Source organism: Aspergillus ambiguus (assembly GCF_047715705.1).
Source record: "Aspergillus ambiguus strain CBS 117.58 unplaced genomic scaffold BDV59scaffold_42, whole genome shotgun sequence".
NCBI classification, from domain to species: Eukaryota; Fungi; Ascomycota; class Eurotiomycetes; order Eurotiales; family Aspergillaceae; genus Aspergillus; species Aspergillus ambiguus.
In genome coordinates, this window is record NW_027395555.1 from 35,468 (window position 1) to 49,429 (window position 13,962).

A 13,962-nucleotide genomic window follows, 5' to 3' on the forward strand; every position below is an offset into this window, starting at 1 on the left:
GACTTGCTTTGTTCTGTGGTGGACGCGGTAGAAACGGATCCTGGAAGAGATAATATGAGGCTGCGAGACTGGACTCTGGTTGAGTGGTTTGTTGCGTTGATACAGAAGTTAAAAGGAGCGAAGAGCGGTTTATATATCCGAATCACCTAGCATATAGTTGGTTAAAGGCGTTCTCCAGTTCGTGCCTGAGGATAAAGATATTAGGTGTATGCTTTTGTTGGATGTGAATAGTTCATTGTATTTCCATTGTTTCTAACACTATATACATTGCTTGCTATACATAATGGAGAAACCCATTCACAAACTGAAACCAGCCCTTACATTTATCATCTTTGCCCCCCTATGTCATTGTTTCTTTGTCCAATGACCTATAGATTGCGTCTAGAGCAAAAGAAGAAAAGAAAAATCCCATTGTCCAGGACAACAAGGCGGCAAAAAAAGGTCCTGCCCGGATTCGAACCGGGGCTACCGGAATCAGAATCCGGGGTCCTAACCGCTAGACTACAGAACCAATCAGCTGTTCGATCGGCCAAATTTTGGCTACAAGAGTGGGCACAATCATATTCACCTTCACGGCCACAGCTCGACCTTCTCCCAGCAACCATGTCCATTGTCGTCGCCCTCCACAAACGTCCACTGCATTCTCCGCACATCCTGCAGATCCGATAGATCTAGCCGCTCAACCTGGACCGGCCGAACAACAACCACGCGGAAATTCCCTCTCGCAACCGGATCATGCAAGTCCTCCACCTTCTGTCCAATCCGCAGGTTAGGATCCGCCGGCGTCTCTGATCGCGGACATCCCGGCGGCGGATTCCGAAACGACCCTATGGCAACAATCAGTATTCAAACAAGTCCCGCCTGCAGACAGCCTCGCAAGAAAATAGCCAACCAAACGAACCTCTCATCGCAGGCGAATGGTTCGCAAAATAGCTCGTAACTTGCCGCTCCCACGTCCACGCATCGGCGTCCGTACTCGACGCCCGGCGCATCCTCCGCAACACCTCACGCCTCGCCTCCTCCTCCCGAGCACCCCCCGCCGGATCCCCAACGACATACGCAAGCCCACGCACGCGCCACTGATTCATTACGTCCTTCAGCCAGAACACGCCCTCGACGACGTGCCCGGAGGCCTCGAGCTGCCCGGCCTTGGCCATGCGTACGTCCGTGGTCAGCGAGAGCATGTCGCTCTCGTAAACACTGGGATTGGGGCCGCCGCATTGGGCGTTGAGGGCGTCGAGCGCGCTCGGGTGCAGCGCCGGGTTCGGCCAGAAACCACGGAATTCGCAGGTGCGGGCGCGCGGCACGGGCCTGTTCTGCTCATCGTAGTCGACTGTCGTAATGGTGAAGGATGTGGTCGAGTTCTGGGTTAGGTGCGACTCGAAGAGCTCGCGCCATGGGGCTTGGGTGGTCATCTTGCGGGTGGGTGAGTCGGTGCGGGGTCCGCTGCGGAGGTGTGAGAGGACCGAGGTGATTCGTTTGGAAGCCACTGTGTTGGGTGTTGGTAGAGAGGTAGCTTTGTCTTCTGGCGATGTGTTGTAATTATGCAGATATGCACAATTGAAAGCTGTGTTGCGAGGAGCATTGGCTTGTGGATATCGGATGACGTTGAGGCAGTGGCACGTGCTGTTATCTTATCTGATGTATATCAATATCGTAGTTCGTCCTCCGTACGTGGTACAGCAACTGCAATGAGAGCATCCTAGGAAGTGAAATAAGCCCCCGACAACTACGTAGTCTGCAAGTAAAATCCAAACGAAACAAGATGCGTCGATTCTTTAACCCGGGATACAAGACTCAGCCGCAAACACCAAACCCAAACCAGCTTTTCTCGATTGCACACCCCAAGAACGACCCAAAGGGCCTAACCCGAGAGATGAGTTGCATGCCGACCTAATGAAACACGATGATGGAGGAGCAAAAAAAGCAACGAAAAAAGGAAAGCAAAACACCCATATCACAGCAATAATATAACATCATGTCTGCATCTGATCCGCATCGTCGGCGTCCGCACCGTCAAGCGCGCCGCCGGGTATCCGCCCCTCATTCAGCTCCTTCTCGAGTCTCGTAATCTCCTGCAGACTGCGCGCCTCCCGGATCATCTTCTCGACGCGCTTGCGCTCCTTCTCGGTCAGCTTGACGCGCACCGCTCTGTCGGCGGGGGCGCGGTCGGCGGCGCCGCCAGAGGGCACGTCGAACGTGCGCGACTTGATGCCGATGATCTTGGATGCCAGCGCGGACGGCTCCTCGGCAGTTCCGAACAGCTCGCGGGCCTTCTCGCGCTCCGCGTCCTTCACCTTCTGGTAGTCGAGGAAGCGGACTGTCGGGATCCGCCAGATCACCCAGTACCGGTAGTGCTGGGGAGTCGAAATGTCAGCCAGATTCGTATCGATAGAAGACCCGTTAGGGCTTATCGGGAAAGGGCTAGATGGCTTGGCTCGCGCGGGAAATATACCTCTTTCCTTGTGACGGGGTTCTCCAGCAACACCAGGTGGGTCAGCTTGGTCAGATTACGAAGAGGATCCAGATCCGCCAGCTCCGTCACGTTGTTCGCGGTCAGCACCAGGGTCGTCAGACTCGGCACCGACGAGGCTAGCGTGGGTTGGATGTGTTTGACTCGGTTGCGGGCGAGGAGGAGGGTGTGGAGGCGGGGGAAGAACGGGAAGTTGCCCAGGGAGGCGATGTCGTTATCCGTGAAGTCGATGGCGTCTTGGTCCTGGAGATGATGGTGAGCGAGCGCACATCTCCCAAAGGACGGTGACGGCAGCCTACCTTTGCAATACCCAAGTTCTCAATGGCGGGGATCTTGTGCCCTACACGACTCAAAACGCAAACCGATATCAATCAAGCTCATTTCCGCAGTGTAGTATCTGCTCTTTTCAGGTTCAATGTGTAAAACGCACCTCGTAGATCTAGTTCGCGATCCTTCAGCGGGTTGATGTAGGAAAGGGAATTTTGGATAAGTTCGACGGTCAATCGCATTGCGGCGGCGCGGAATCAGTCAGTCAGTCTATTGGGGTATCATGCAAACAACGAAGAAGACGGGTAGTAGAGACGGGCAACAAAAATGATAATGGAGCACCGCAATTGACGACAAGCGGGGGAGCGCAAAGAATGGGACTGGAGCTCTTTTTGGTCTGCCGAATCGAAGCTGCGTCAAGCGACCTCAGGGATTTTGCCTGGGCGGTGAGAGGATGAGTAAGTGTTATCCACGTGACCCTTCCATCTACTTGCATTACCTCAGCTCACGACTTAAACTAGCTGAGTTCTTTTGGGAGTGTACGCTTGGATTCTACATGCAGACTGTCTTGAGTCTATGGTACATCGGGTGTCATTGAATTGTAAATGCGCCCTCAGGATAGCCGCCTCTAAAGAACGACGTGCAAAAGAACAGAAAAATCACTATATACAGGTTTCCAAAATGTCAGGGAGAACAAGCCAACCATCCCTACCAGTAGGACAGCAGGCATTCGATGCCTAGGACGACTCATCGCAAGAACAAGGTGAATTAATACAGAACCTAGAACTCCAGAGATTATGCAAAGTAGTGGCAAAGATTAGCGTAAAAGCATGGTCGTACAAGCATATTAGTCGTGTGAAAGAGGCGTCATGACCGGCGACCGGTGGGATCTGGCAGGGCTTCCTGCTCTGGAGCGGCGGCCATTGGTTGTTGGACCAAGCGCTATTGGGGCTAGATGGTCTCGACTTTCAGTTCTCACTACTAGTCCAGTGCGGTCCATAGCATTGGCGCCTGAGCCAGCGGTAATGCCGAGGCCAATCGTCCCAGTCGAGGAGTTATCCAAGCCAAACTTCAGGCTAGGAGCATTGCCACTACCCCAGCTGGACGTGCGTTTCGGAGGCAGGAAACTCGCCGAGTCGGTATCAGAGGACCGACCTCCATCGGATGAGCTCCGGCGGGAGTCCGGTCCCCCCAGGTCGAATTCACGAACGCCATCCTCCAAGACGCGTTCGTAGGAGGGGCTTCTATTGCCAAAAAATGGCAGCTTTCCCCCAAGGAATCGTCGCCTCTTGGGATAGTTAGGATGCGACGGGCCTCCACGATGGAACAGGTTGTTGATTTTGTGGTACATCCTCAAGCGGCGGCTCCGTCCGCAGAGGAAGAACGAGGCCATCATCATGATCAACAGAAACAGGATAAACCCGGGAACTCGCCGCGATGAGCCTCCTTCGAAGAGTGCATCGTGCCAGGACTCACTGTGGAGACCTTCAGCGTTGGGCAAGAGCTCCACGCTGGGGAACTGGAAATCCGCCGGGACACCCGCAACGTTGCTCCCAAACCCAACCGGCAGAGCTTCTTCGATTTCTACCGGGACCTGAGAGGATGCATAGAGAACCATTTTGCCCAGTGTCCAACTCACTTCAGTCGAATCAATCTTGTCGACAGCTTGGAAAGGTTCAATATAGCCCTTGATCCGTCCCTGCGAGAGAAGATCGCTGGTGCCATTGTGGGCGGAAGCAGCATCCTCCAGGGCTATCCGAGGGACGCCAATTCCGTCGTGTAGCACATTGATTATCCAGGAAGCCTTGAAACAGATCTCGGTGGCTGATTCCTGATCCAGTTTCTTTCCCCATTTGTGGAGATGGATGCCTTCTTCAATGTCATCCCAGTCCTGGGAGCAGAACGATTGCACACGTTCTTGGTAAGTTTTGAAATTGTAGGATTTATCTTTGTGGCCGGAATGCCCGAAGATATCGTGCGTTGTGTGCCAATACTCGCTGATACCGACGAAGTGGTTAACATCGAAATCGATGGAGGGGACGTGAACACCATGCAACAGACAAGGTTCATCGGCGCAAGGGGCATCCTTATCTAGCAGCGGGTAGGTCTGTCTCAAGCATTCGTCAAATCTTCCCGTCCCCACGAGAGAGAGGCTCTTCTCTCCAACTACCGGCAGCGGTTTGCCATCGATTGTCGTCCTGAGGCCAACGGGAAGACAAGGATCAGGGAGTTCTTGAGTGATGTCCACAACGCTCGCCTCTTGCAAGGCCTCAACGTAACGTCGGCGGGCCTCGTGAACGCCAAACTCCAGCCATGAAGTAACAAAGACTCTATGTTCCTGTTCCGACCCATCGACATTCCTGAGGCGCAGCAAAGTCAAGTCGTTGGCATGCTTTTCGCTCTCGGTGGCGTTCGGGGCGAAAGCGATCTGTGCGGAGGCACCTCCCATATCGAGGAAGCCGTAGGTGTGGTGGCCTTTGCCATGGTCATGCGCGTCCGGTTCGTCGAAACTCCCCAGGAGGTAGTTTGTTGCGATCCATCCATACAGACCTTCAGTCACACCGGGGATGACCTGGATGTGAACACCGCAGTCGGGGAGTAAGAAATCGGAGTTGGCGCGGGCATAGGAGCAGATTTGGTCTAGGAGGACGTTGCGTTCGACATCGGGAAGGAGACGCATTCCGGCTGTCGCAAGAAGGAAGATCGGAGTGTCTTTGATGGCATCACGGGGAACGATCTTACGGGCGTGTTCGAAGAGTTCTTCGAGGTGCTGCGGTCCGACTTCTTCGGGTCTATCGGCGAAAGAGGATACACCTGGGGGAAGTGTCAGAAGCCAATGTAGGAACATCTCTTCCGGCGGTATCTTACCTGGATGGATTTTCTTCGTCCAGTCAGGCTTTGTCTTGATTTCGGGCAGCGACTTCAACTTCTGCGCATCTGCACCCTTGCGCGCGGCGTCGCTATTCAACCAGCGATAGACGTGCACTCGGGTCCCCTAGTTGGTATTAGTACGGTCTCGCCACTATCCATGCGGAGATTGGTGACTTACAGACGATCCGGCGTCCAGGACGACTCCATAATGCCCTATTCCATAGAAGAAAGTGTCAGGACTGATCTCATCGGGAAGGGTGAGAAGGGGGTAATGGTGGTTACATTTGCCCATTGGGGTGACGTGTACTATTAGAGATTAGGGGTTCTAGCGAATTCAAACAAGCATGGCCTTGAGAACGGCGTATTTGAGTCAGCGAAGGGAAGAGAGAGGTTGAAGTATCGAGACGGAGGTCGCGGACTTGGGGGGATCTGTTGGCGTGGAGGAACGGAGAAGGCACGATCGAGGGGCGAACGGAACGGGATGGAAGTTTGACGGGAGACCCTGACGCGAACAAAAAGGACTAAACGAATGGCGTTGCTGAAAAGCAGCAGGATAAGAAGCGAGAGTGGGAGAGGGAGGGGGAAAGACGAGGAACGTCGAAAGTCTGATTGTCCGGAAATGCGTATGAATAGGGTTACTCCGGAGAAGGTGAGAGGGAGGGAAGATTGAAGGGTAAAAGTGTGAGCGATAAGACGGGAACGGATGGCGACAGCAACGGGTGGACGCGACAGGCCCGCCGATCGCCCTAGCCGTTTCGGGTCTAGTTCAGCCTCTTGTCATGATGTTGATATTTCAGGTTAATTAAGAGGAGACTTTAATATTGCGATTGTCCCGATCCTGAAAAGGGTTGATTTAATCCGAGACGGAACTAATAACCCCCAAACCAACATATCCTACACTATATCCGACCTGATCCCAATACAATCGATCAATTCAGGGTCTCCAGGGTGACTTCTATTCCCATCATGCATAAGCAAGTGCTTGACGTAAGCTCTGACCCTGCGTGTCCCAGTTGGGATCGTGATTGGTGGACGTCGGCTCCACCCGCGGCCGACGGTCACAGCCAAGGACAAAAGCATTCGTCATCCCTCCAGGGTATCGTCGTCTTGTTTTCCCTTCCCCCCAAACATTTGCATCCTCAAGCCAACAATGACGCAAAAATATCACTTCCATTTGTCTACCCGTAGCGGGGTAAGATCTATGTGGGGTTCCCCATGACCCTGAGTTGATTGTATTTCTGCCGCGTTGCTCAGCCGGACGGAGTTTACAGTGCCAGAGGTACGTACCTCGTCCAGCGGTGAAAGCAACATTTTACCCGGCGCTGGTTATTTACATATCAACTACACGAAATCATCTATTCCAAGCCACCGTCAATAGACTCCGCCTTTTGTACATCTGTAGCCGTTTGAAGGCTGTCGGATCTGGCCGCTCTGTGCCTGGTCCAAATCAGTCGTATCAGCAAAGGCGTTGATCGAGCCGTCAGACATATGGAAAGATTACTTCGTACGAAGGCCTATCGTGACTTGTCTCTGCCAAAAACGATACACCCGAGGTCTCTTAGATATGATGGTATAGAACTTCTCTACATTAATAATGATCATAACAAAACATGATAAAAGAATGATTCAATACTAAAATCTCAGTAGATACACAAACATGTCCAGTAATTAGCCAAATTTAAACCCATCATCCCTGGAGACTGTTGAAGTGTCATTAACCATCACCTTCATAAATTAGAAACATAGACACGGAGCACAGAGAGATCGCTCAGCGTCATCGCTATCCCCCCAGAAAGCAGTAAGCAGTACTATCACCACTCCTTCGCCAATACACTTGATCAACACATTGGTAAGTTCACATCAATTGGGACTTTATCAATGGGCCAATTCCTACGCCTTCAATAGTACAGCGACTGAATCCACGGCCAGCAAACATCCGAGAAGGACAAGAAAGATATGCGCATAACGCAGTTTGCCAGATAATGCACAGGAACCTATCTCAGACGCTCTCATTGTGAGGACCAAATGGCGGTTATCAAGCATTGGCAAATGCCGAAAAATTCAAGGCTGTGCGGGAGAATGCTATGAGATGCTTAAAATCTCCTTTGGGCCTTGAGCCTCACGATGATATTTCTAAGCCCTTTTGACCGGGTTGTATTCCATTGGAATCAGTGAAATGGCTGTCTGTGCCTTTCCTATTTCCGTCTTGGCAATGTCTGGGCAGATTCATAGCGATGTCATAATATACATCATGTGAGTTCGAACGCACTATATAGTTAGTCTACCGCTTGGGCCTACCCGTCTATACATAGCTACTGTATCTCTGCCCTATTAACAGTGGGAACCCAATACAACATTTCTTAATTAGTAGAGTATGTACCGAAGTGTAGCGCTAGAATGTAATCCTTGCTCAACAAGGGAGTGTGATCACTGTCTAGATTCTATCTAACAGACATCAGTTTCACCTGATTATTCTATACTTCGTAAATAATGATCTCGAATTAAGTCCCGGATGGGCTATAAAGATATTCGGCTCGCGAGAGATAGACCGAGAGGCTAGCCTTGTTCTGCTCCATATATTGGCACTGAAACTGAGGTTCTCATAAAGGGAAGTGTGCATCGACGCATTATGCTTGTTGCTCATCTGATTCTTCCAATCGCGGCATGCCCTCGAACTGATCGGCGTTTTCAATACAGTTAATCCAACCCACGCGCCGATCGACGTATATCTCTGCCTGAGGTTTGTTTTGATTCAATACGGCAATATCATCAAAAATCCCTGCCCGGAGGATGACTGTCTCATCACGAACTCCAGAAGGGCTAACTTTGAGACCATAAAGTGGCGTGCCTGGACACAACGTTAGTACTGTTTTAAGAAATCGGGTACCGTTATACAGACCACAATCAGGACAGAAATAGTTCTTAATATGGTTTCCGCTGTCTGATACCTTTGCGATTTCCTTTGGACTTCCGGTGATCTCCAAATCAGAACCTTTAATCACAAAACTATAGCTGTAGAGAGTCCCAGTTATTTTGCGGCAATCAGAACAGTGGCATAGTGCCTACGGAATGAAAAAAATCTGTCGAGTTAACAAACAGCTGGCTTTTAAGAAAGCTTCCAAGATGGTGTCTACTGACAGATATGGTTGGTTGGCCACTAAATTCAACCCGAATGTTTCCACAAAAGCATCCACCGACGGCCATGTCGGAGGGTGTGATCTTGGTGTTCTTCTGTTGCACATCCGAACCGTGGAGATTATTTCGTGAAGTATCAGCGTGAAAAATATACCTTCTCAACAGTAGAAAGGAGTTGTGTCAACCGGAAAGACCAGTAATTACTGTCAAGGCTCAACTAGCCATACAAAATCGCGGTGTGATCCAGCTTCCGCACCTCACAGATAGTCACACCGCCAGCCCAGGAATTAGGTCGGAATAGAGGTCGGAATCCAGGGTATAAAGATGGCCATTTTAGCAGTAGATTTAGAAGAATTCAAGTCCCTGCTACAGTCCAGAATATAGTGGAATTTACATAATATTACCGACAGCCGCATTCCCCACAAGTTGGTCTCAACACTTAGCTCGTTGGGATTTTTATGTGATGACTAACAATGCCACTTCTAAATTAACTATCACCAAATCCCTTCAAAAGCGTTGTTTCAGCGCAGTGAGACATTCAGAGGTACTTTAATGCTTATGTGATAATGGGTCGCCACTTCCGCGAATAACTCTCATGCCCCACTGATCATAGGCTTGACTGTAGCAATTAACCCCAACTGCAGTCTTCAACTGATAGATAATGGCTGATAACATTCTATCACGCGAATTATCTACTGGCCCCCAGACGGCACTCGCGCTTCATCCTACATCGTCACAAAAGTGGATGCGTCGGCCCGATGAGGACTGGACTGGGGTCACGGATCCAGTTGAGCGGAAGAGACTACAGAATAGGATAAATCAACGTGCTCAACGTAGGTTTTTACTATCAGATCCATCTTTCTCTTCTAGTCACTGCCTCTTGTTCACGCTTGAACTACCTAGAATAAATGTTAACGTCTGTGCAGGAGCAAGGAGGAAACTCCTTCGAGACCAACAGAAGGCTTTGACTTTGCAGTCGAAGGGTAACCGGGGTGGCTTCCGCAAATATGCCTTTATTCTCCCGCCTCCAGCTCAAGACAAAGGACAAATGCTGTGGCAACCAAAAAGCCTCGCAGAAGCCATTGGCATGATGACACGTTTCAACGCCATAGCATATGAGAGATACCGTGCTGCCAACCCATGCCTAGACCATTTGATAACCCTGTCCAAATTCAACGTTCTTCGTGGCTTTCTGGATAATGCCAAAGCCCTTGGCTTAACTACTCAGCATATGGAAGATGACGATGCTATATCTACCTTCAACTCTTCCCCCACTTGTCCTGTTGAAAGCAGCTGTCTCCCGGCTAGCCTCTATCCAACTGACATCCAACGTTCAATTTCGCACCATCCCTGGTTAGATTGCTTTCCCTTTCCACGAATGCGGGATAATCTCATCAAAGCCGTTGATACCTTCGATGATTGCGATGTCTGTACTGACATGATGGATCCCGCAAGTGGTGACATCGGTATGCTGGTTTGGGGTGAGCCTTGGCTTCCGTGGAATTGGGAGGTGTCGGAGATGTTTGCACGCAAGTGGTCCTGGGCGATAAAAGGCTGTCCGGAGATTTTGGAGTCGACTAATTATTGGAGGGCGAAAAGAGGTCTAACGAGGCTTGACTTGGGCGTCTGTCATGGGGATTTGCAGTGTGTTGAAGAAGTGGAAGGGTAAGAGACACCACACCAGTTCGTGGATGATTTGCGCTCAATGAACCGTGTAGATAGCTAATCATAGCGATGTGTAATGTCTACGTGTACGATACCGAAGCAGCCGGGCTGATGTCCCCAGATGTCCGGGCCCATCCCAAGTGATGGTCTAAAAATACGGTTCTCGCACCATTAAAAGGGTTCTTTAATTCTGGCTCATAAAAACTATAGAAAGGAGGCCATATCTCAGACACACAGTTAGAATGGAGATTGGAATTTAGAATTCTCACGGTATCACATTATAGGCCAACATCCTGCTCACCCAAAACCTGCGCAAAGACACCAAGTGTATGCTTCCATATAGAATTCCTCACGCCATCTTCACGATACTGCTGCATAACCTTATTAGGATTATATGTTGAACCATCCGAGCCGAGTCGGTAAAAACCACTGCCAGGAACCCCATCGGACCCTTCTGCGACATCAGAAACATTATCCTTCCATGCCCGTGATGAGAATCGCGGACTTGTTGCTGCATATAGATGCCTCTCGCCACTCTCCTCGAACGGTATCTCCCATGGCTTTGCCAAAACCATTAGCGCGTTGATGGCAAGTTTGGTCATAACGCCAAAGTCTCTCCCGAGCCGTGTTCTAACGATCCCCGGGAAAGAATGGATAAATGAAATCTGCGGGTGGGCAGAAGCAAGGTGCTCCATCGAGACAGAGTTCATAGTGATAGCATGTTTAGCGCAGTTGCGGAGTGAATAGTGGGACTTGAGCGAAAGATCATCGAGGCAAAGAGGAGCCTCTCCGCCTGCCTCAAGAACTGACACCACGCGAGATAGCGTTGAGCCGGAATCTGTAGATTCACTAGCTTTATTTAATTGTGGTAGAAGATTTTTCACGAATCGCATCCGGGAATAGTAGTGAAGACTGAGCTTTTTATCCAGACCTTCGCTGGTCTCTATCATGAAAAAGGTCAGTATCAGACCTGTAGATTATCCAAGCGAGGTTTATGTATCATACCATCCCGGCCTTTAGTAGTCCCTATTCCTGGACTCAGAAACAATAGGTTCACTTTGTCTTCCTTCTGCTGAATGATATGGCATGCTTTGTCCACCTCACGGAGAAGAGACACATCGGATTTTATAAAATCAACCTGCGCATCAGCGTACATCTGCTGGATTTCATCGATGATACTCGATGCTCTCTGCTCATCTCGTCCGATAAGGTAGATATGGGACCCTTTTGTGTGGCGTAGGAACGCGCGGGCGGTTGATTCCCCTATACCACTTGTTCCACCGACTTTCATATTCAGAACAATTTAGTTAGTCCACAGACTTCAGATAGGCCGGGAAAAGCTATAGAGCTACGACCATGAGAGAACTTACCGAACACAGCAACTAAGTTCGGCCCGTAAAGGCGTGTGATATGGGAGTTGCTGTCCCGCACCGTATCGATGGACACCATAATTGGCCTACTGGAGGTTCGTACACGTCTATACGTTAGGCCTGTGAAATGGTGAAAATTGTCCAGGAAGCCCAGCAGAAATAAAGAGATGTCTTATATTCTTTCGTTGCATTGACAAGTCGACTCAGAGGCTCGAGGCTTTTCTCTCTCCTATTGGTGAATTGAGCGTCATCCAGGTGCATTAGCGCCAAAGTCTAATGGGAAGATCCACATTCCGAATCCAGACTGCCCAGAACGTGCCGGAATGGAGTAGATCCGGGCGCAACAAAAAATTAGCTAGTCTTCTCCAGGATTCTGTTTAAACGCCGACAGGACACGGTCATCGGCCAGCAAGGGGAAAGGCAGACCCGCGAGGTGAGTTTATTTTCTGCCGAAGAATCATAGTCAGTAAGAGCGACTCATGGTGTTGAAATGTATTATTTAGAGCCTATAGTACTAGGTACCGAGGCACGCACCTTATTTACCTAGTACGAAGTGTCAGAACAGGAACACACCGGCTTTCTAACTTCAAAAAATCGAATAAGCACAAACAGACAAGATAACTACCTAGCATCACTAAGTGTTCCGAGAGCCATATTTTGTCTATACTATCACCATCTATATATGATTACCAAGTTCCTCCTGAACCCACTGGAAAAGCTCCTCACTCAGATTCTGATTCTGGCATTGCTTTGAGCTTCGCGCAGGCTTGCCAGTAGGTGCATAGAACTCCCCAGTTTTTGCGTCTCTGCTGACTGATGCCCAAAGTTGACTATAGGCTCCCTTCTCCGGCGGTGTAGCGAATGCCCAAATAGCAGAATACAGGAATGCCCTGAGGAAGAACCCCGAAGATTCATGATGCAAATTTGTTGCGACCATTCCGGGATGGGCACAGACGAACTTCACATCGCTGTAGTGCCTAGCCATTGCAGCACTGTAGTGGGCATTGGCAATTTTTGAGATGCAGTACCGCGCCTGCGTGCTGCGATTGGACATCGTTGTCTTGAATTCGTCAAACTTGTAGATATCCCCAGGCGCCATCGATTCCGAAGCGGAAGAGAGAGTCACAACTCGCGTTTCGGGATTCACCTTCACAGTCTGCCGTAGAATCGGGAGAAGAAGTTGTGTAAGCAAGGCGTGACCCATAACATTTGTTCCAAATTGTAATTCGTAGCCGTCAATTGTGAGGCCCTCTGCGGTCATCATAATACCAGCATTGTTGATGAGAATATCTAGACGAGACTCGTGCTGTTTGAACGTTGTGACGGCTTTCCTGACGCTATCGAAGGATGAGAGGTCAAGCAAAAGGTGGGAAATTGGCGTGGGAGAATCGTCAGACTTGCGTAACTCCTGGATCGCTTTTTCAGCCTTTTCGGTTGACCGAGCGGCCAGATAGATATGTGACGGACAGTGTTTGGCAAGTTGCTTTATTGTTTCGAAGCCCAAGCCAGCGTTGCCTCCTGTGACAATGATAACTTGGCCGCTGAGATCGGGGATGTCGTGGTCAGGGCGAAAGGTGGAATTATCACAAAACATGATGGTAGAAGTAACGGTGTATTCTCAGGCAGCATCAAATTAATACGAAAATGTTCGAGTAACGAGAGCAATATGAAGATTTTATACCTTTCCACGATGTCTACCGGACATTCAGAACGTATCCTGGCTGCGATAGTAGGTCTTGAGGCGCCGGAACCGATGCAGCCGGATGACGCTTTCTCGGCCAATGAGAGGCATCCACCGTGGAAGAGGCTTTGGGCAATTTTTTTTGTCTTGATGAAATGAATGGCCTCCACCAAACAAGAGAGAGTTTGAATCAGTCCGTGATATTTGCGAGTTCATTTCAGGATATCTTGACGGAGAACACCACCTTCACACCCCCCCCCCCCAAGCAAAAAGTACTCCGGAGTATGTACTCCGTAGGCCCTTCCATAATATGCAAGCCAGGATCTAAGCGACTAGTCGTTGTCCAGAAAAATAGAGTAGATAAACATATTTAACGCTATGTTGTGCTTATTCAAAATTAGTGCATTCTCTACTTTCCGGACCTCCTGCGATATATCCTCGAACTACTATGGTGTTTCACGCACGTGACGCCAAGACTGCCGACGAGCAAACGTCACCGT

General features: G+C 49.9%; 7 protein-coding genes and 1 non-coding gene across 8 annotated transcripts; 1 reads left to right on the plus strand and 7 right to left on the minus strand.

The window, feature by feature from the left end:
- Positions 1-216: 216 nt before the first annotated feature.
- On the minus strand, positions 217-1,595 carry BDV59DRAFT_186491 (uncharacterized protein). The gene is made up of 2 exons (XM_073691033.1): positions 902-1,595; positions 217-827 (listed from the first exon to the last, which is right to left on the minus strand). Exons 1-2 carry the CDS (start codon positions 1,413-1,415, stop codon positions 571-573), a joined length of 771 nt encoding a protein of 256 aa, XP_073544169.1. The 5' UTR covers positions 1,416-1,595; the 3' UTR covers positions 217-570.
- On the minus strand, positions 440-511 carry BDV59DRAFT_t142. The gene has a single exon. It is a non-coding gene; the product is annotated as a tRNA-Gln (tRNA).
- A 75-nt stretch (positions 1,596-1,670) lies between the features above and the next one.
- lea1 (U2 snRNP complex subunit LEA1) lies at positions 1,671-3,131 on the minus strand. The gene is made up of 4 exons (XM_073691034.1): positions 2,904-3,131; positions 2,773-2,813; positions 2,456-2,716; positions 1,671-2,357 (listed from the first exon to the last, which is right to left on the minus strand). The coding sequence occupies exons 1-4, from the start codon at positions 2,980-2,982 to the stop codon at positions 1,977-1,979; spliced, it is 762 nt and encodes a 253-aa protein (XP_073544170.1). The 5' UTR covers positions 2,983-3,131; the 3' UTR covers positions 1,671-1,976.
- Positions 3,132-3,284: 153 nt separating this feature from the next.
- On the minus strand, positions 3,285-6,278 carry BDV59DRAFT_186496 (putative nucleoside diphosphatase (Ynd1)). Its single transcript, XM_073691035.1, has 4 exons — positions 5,894-6,278; positions 5,790-5,824; positions 5,609-5,735; positions 3,285-5,554 (listed from the first exon to the last, which is right to left on the minus strand). Exons 1-4 carry the CDS (start codon positions 5,901-5,903, stop codon positions 3,588-3,590), a joined length of 2,139 nt encoding a protein of 712 aa, XP_073544171.1. The 5' UTR covers positions 5,904-6,278; the 3' UTR covers positions 3,285-3,587.
- Positions 6,279-8,092: 1,814 nt separating this feature from the next.
- On the minus strand, positions 8,093-9,133 carry BDV59DRAFT_186498 (GFA family protein). The gene is made up of 3 exons (XM_073691036.1): positions 8,750-9,133; positions 8,511-8,673; positions 8,093-8,459 (listed from the first exon to the last, which is right to left on the minus strand). The coding sequence occupies exons 1-3, from the start codon at positions 8,813-8,815 to the stop codon at positions 8,239-8,241; spliced, it is 450 nt and encodes a 149-aa protein (XP_073544172.1). The 5' UTR covers positions 8,816-9,133; the 3' UTR covers positions 8,093-8,238.
- On the plus strand, positions 9,101-10,551 carry BDV59DRAFT_117833 (uncharacterized protein). The gene has a single exon (XM_073686728.1). The coding sequence runs from the start codon at positions 9,408-9,410 to the stop codon at positions 10,413-10,415; it is 1,008 nt and encodes a 335-aa protein (XP_073544173.1). The 5' UTR covers positions 9,101-9,407; the 3' UTR covers positions 10,416-10,551.
- A 138-nt stretch (positions 10,552-10,689) lies between these two features.
- BDV59DRAFT_195678 (short-chain dehydrogenase/reductase) lies at positions 10,690-11,860 on the minus strand (the record flags this gene model as incomplete). The annotated part of the gene is made up of 3 exons (XM_073692613.1): positions 10,690-11,354; positions 11,417-11,695; positions 11,782-11,860. The coding sequence occupies 3 exons, from the start codon at positions 11,858-11,860 to the stop codon at positions 10,690-10,692; spliced, it is 1,023 nt and encodes a 340-aa protein (XP_073544174.1).
- Positions 11,861-12,057: 197 nt separating this feature from the next.
- BDV59DRAFT_186502 (short chain dehydrogenase) lies at positions 12,058-13,494 on the minus strand. Its single transcript, XM_073691037.1, has one exon. The coding sequence runs from the start codon at positions 13,373-13,375 to the stop codon at positions 12,458-12,460; it is 918 nt and encodes a 305-aa protein (XP_073544175.1). The 5' UTR covers positions 13,376-13,494; the 3' UTR covers positions 12,058-12,457.
- Positions 13,495-13,962: the final 468 nt, after the last annotated feature.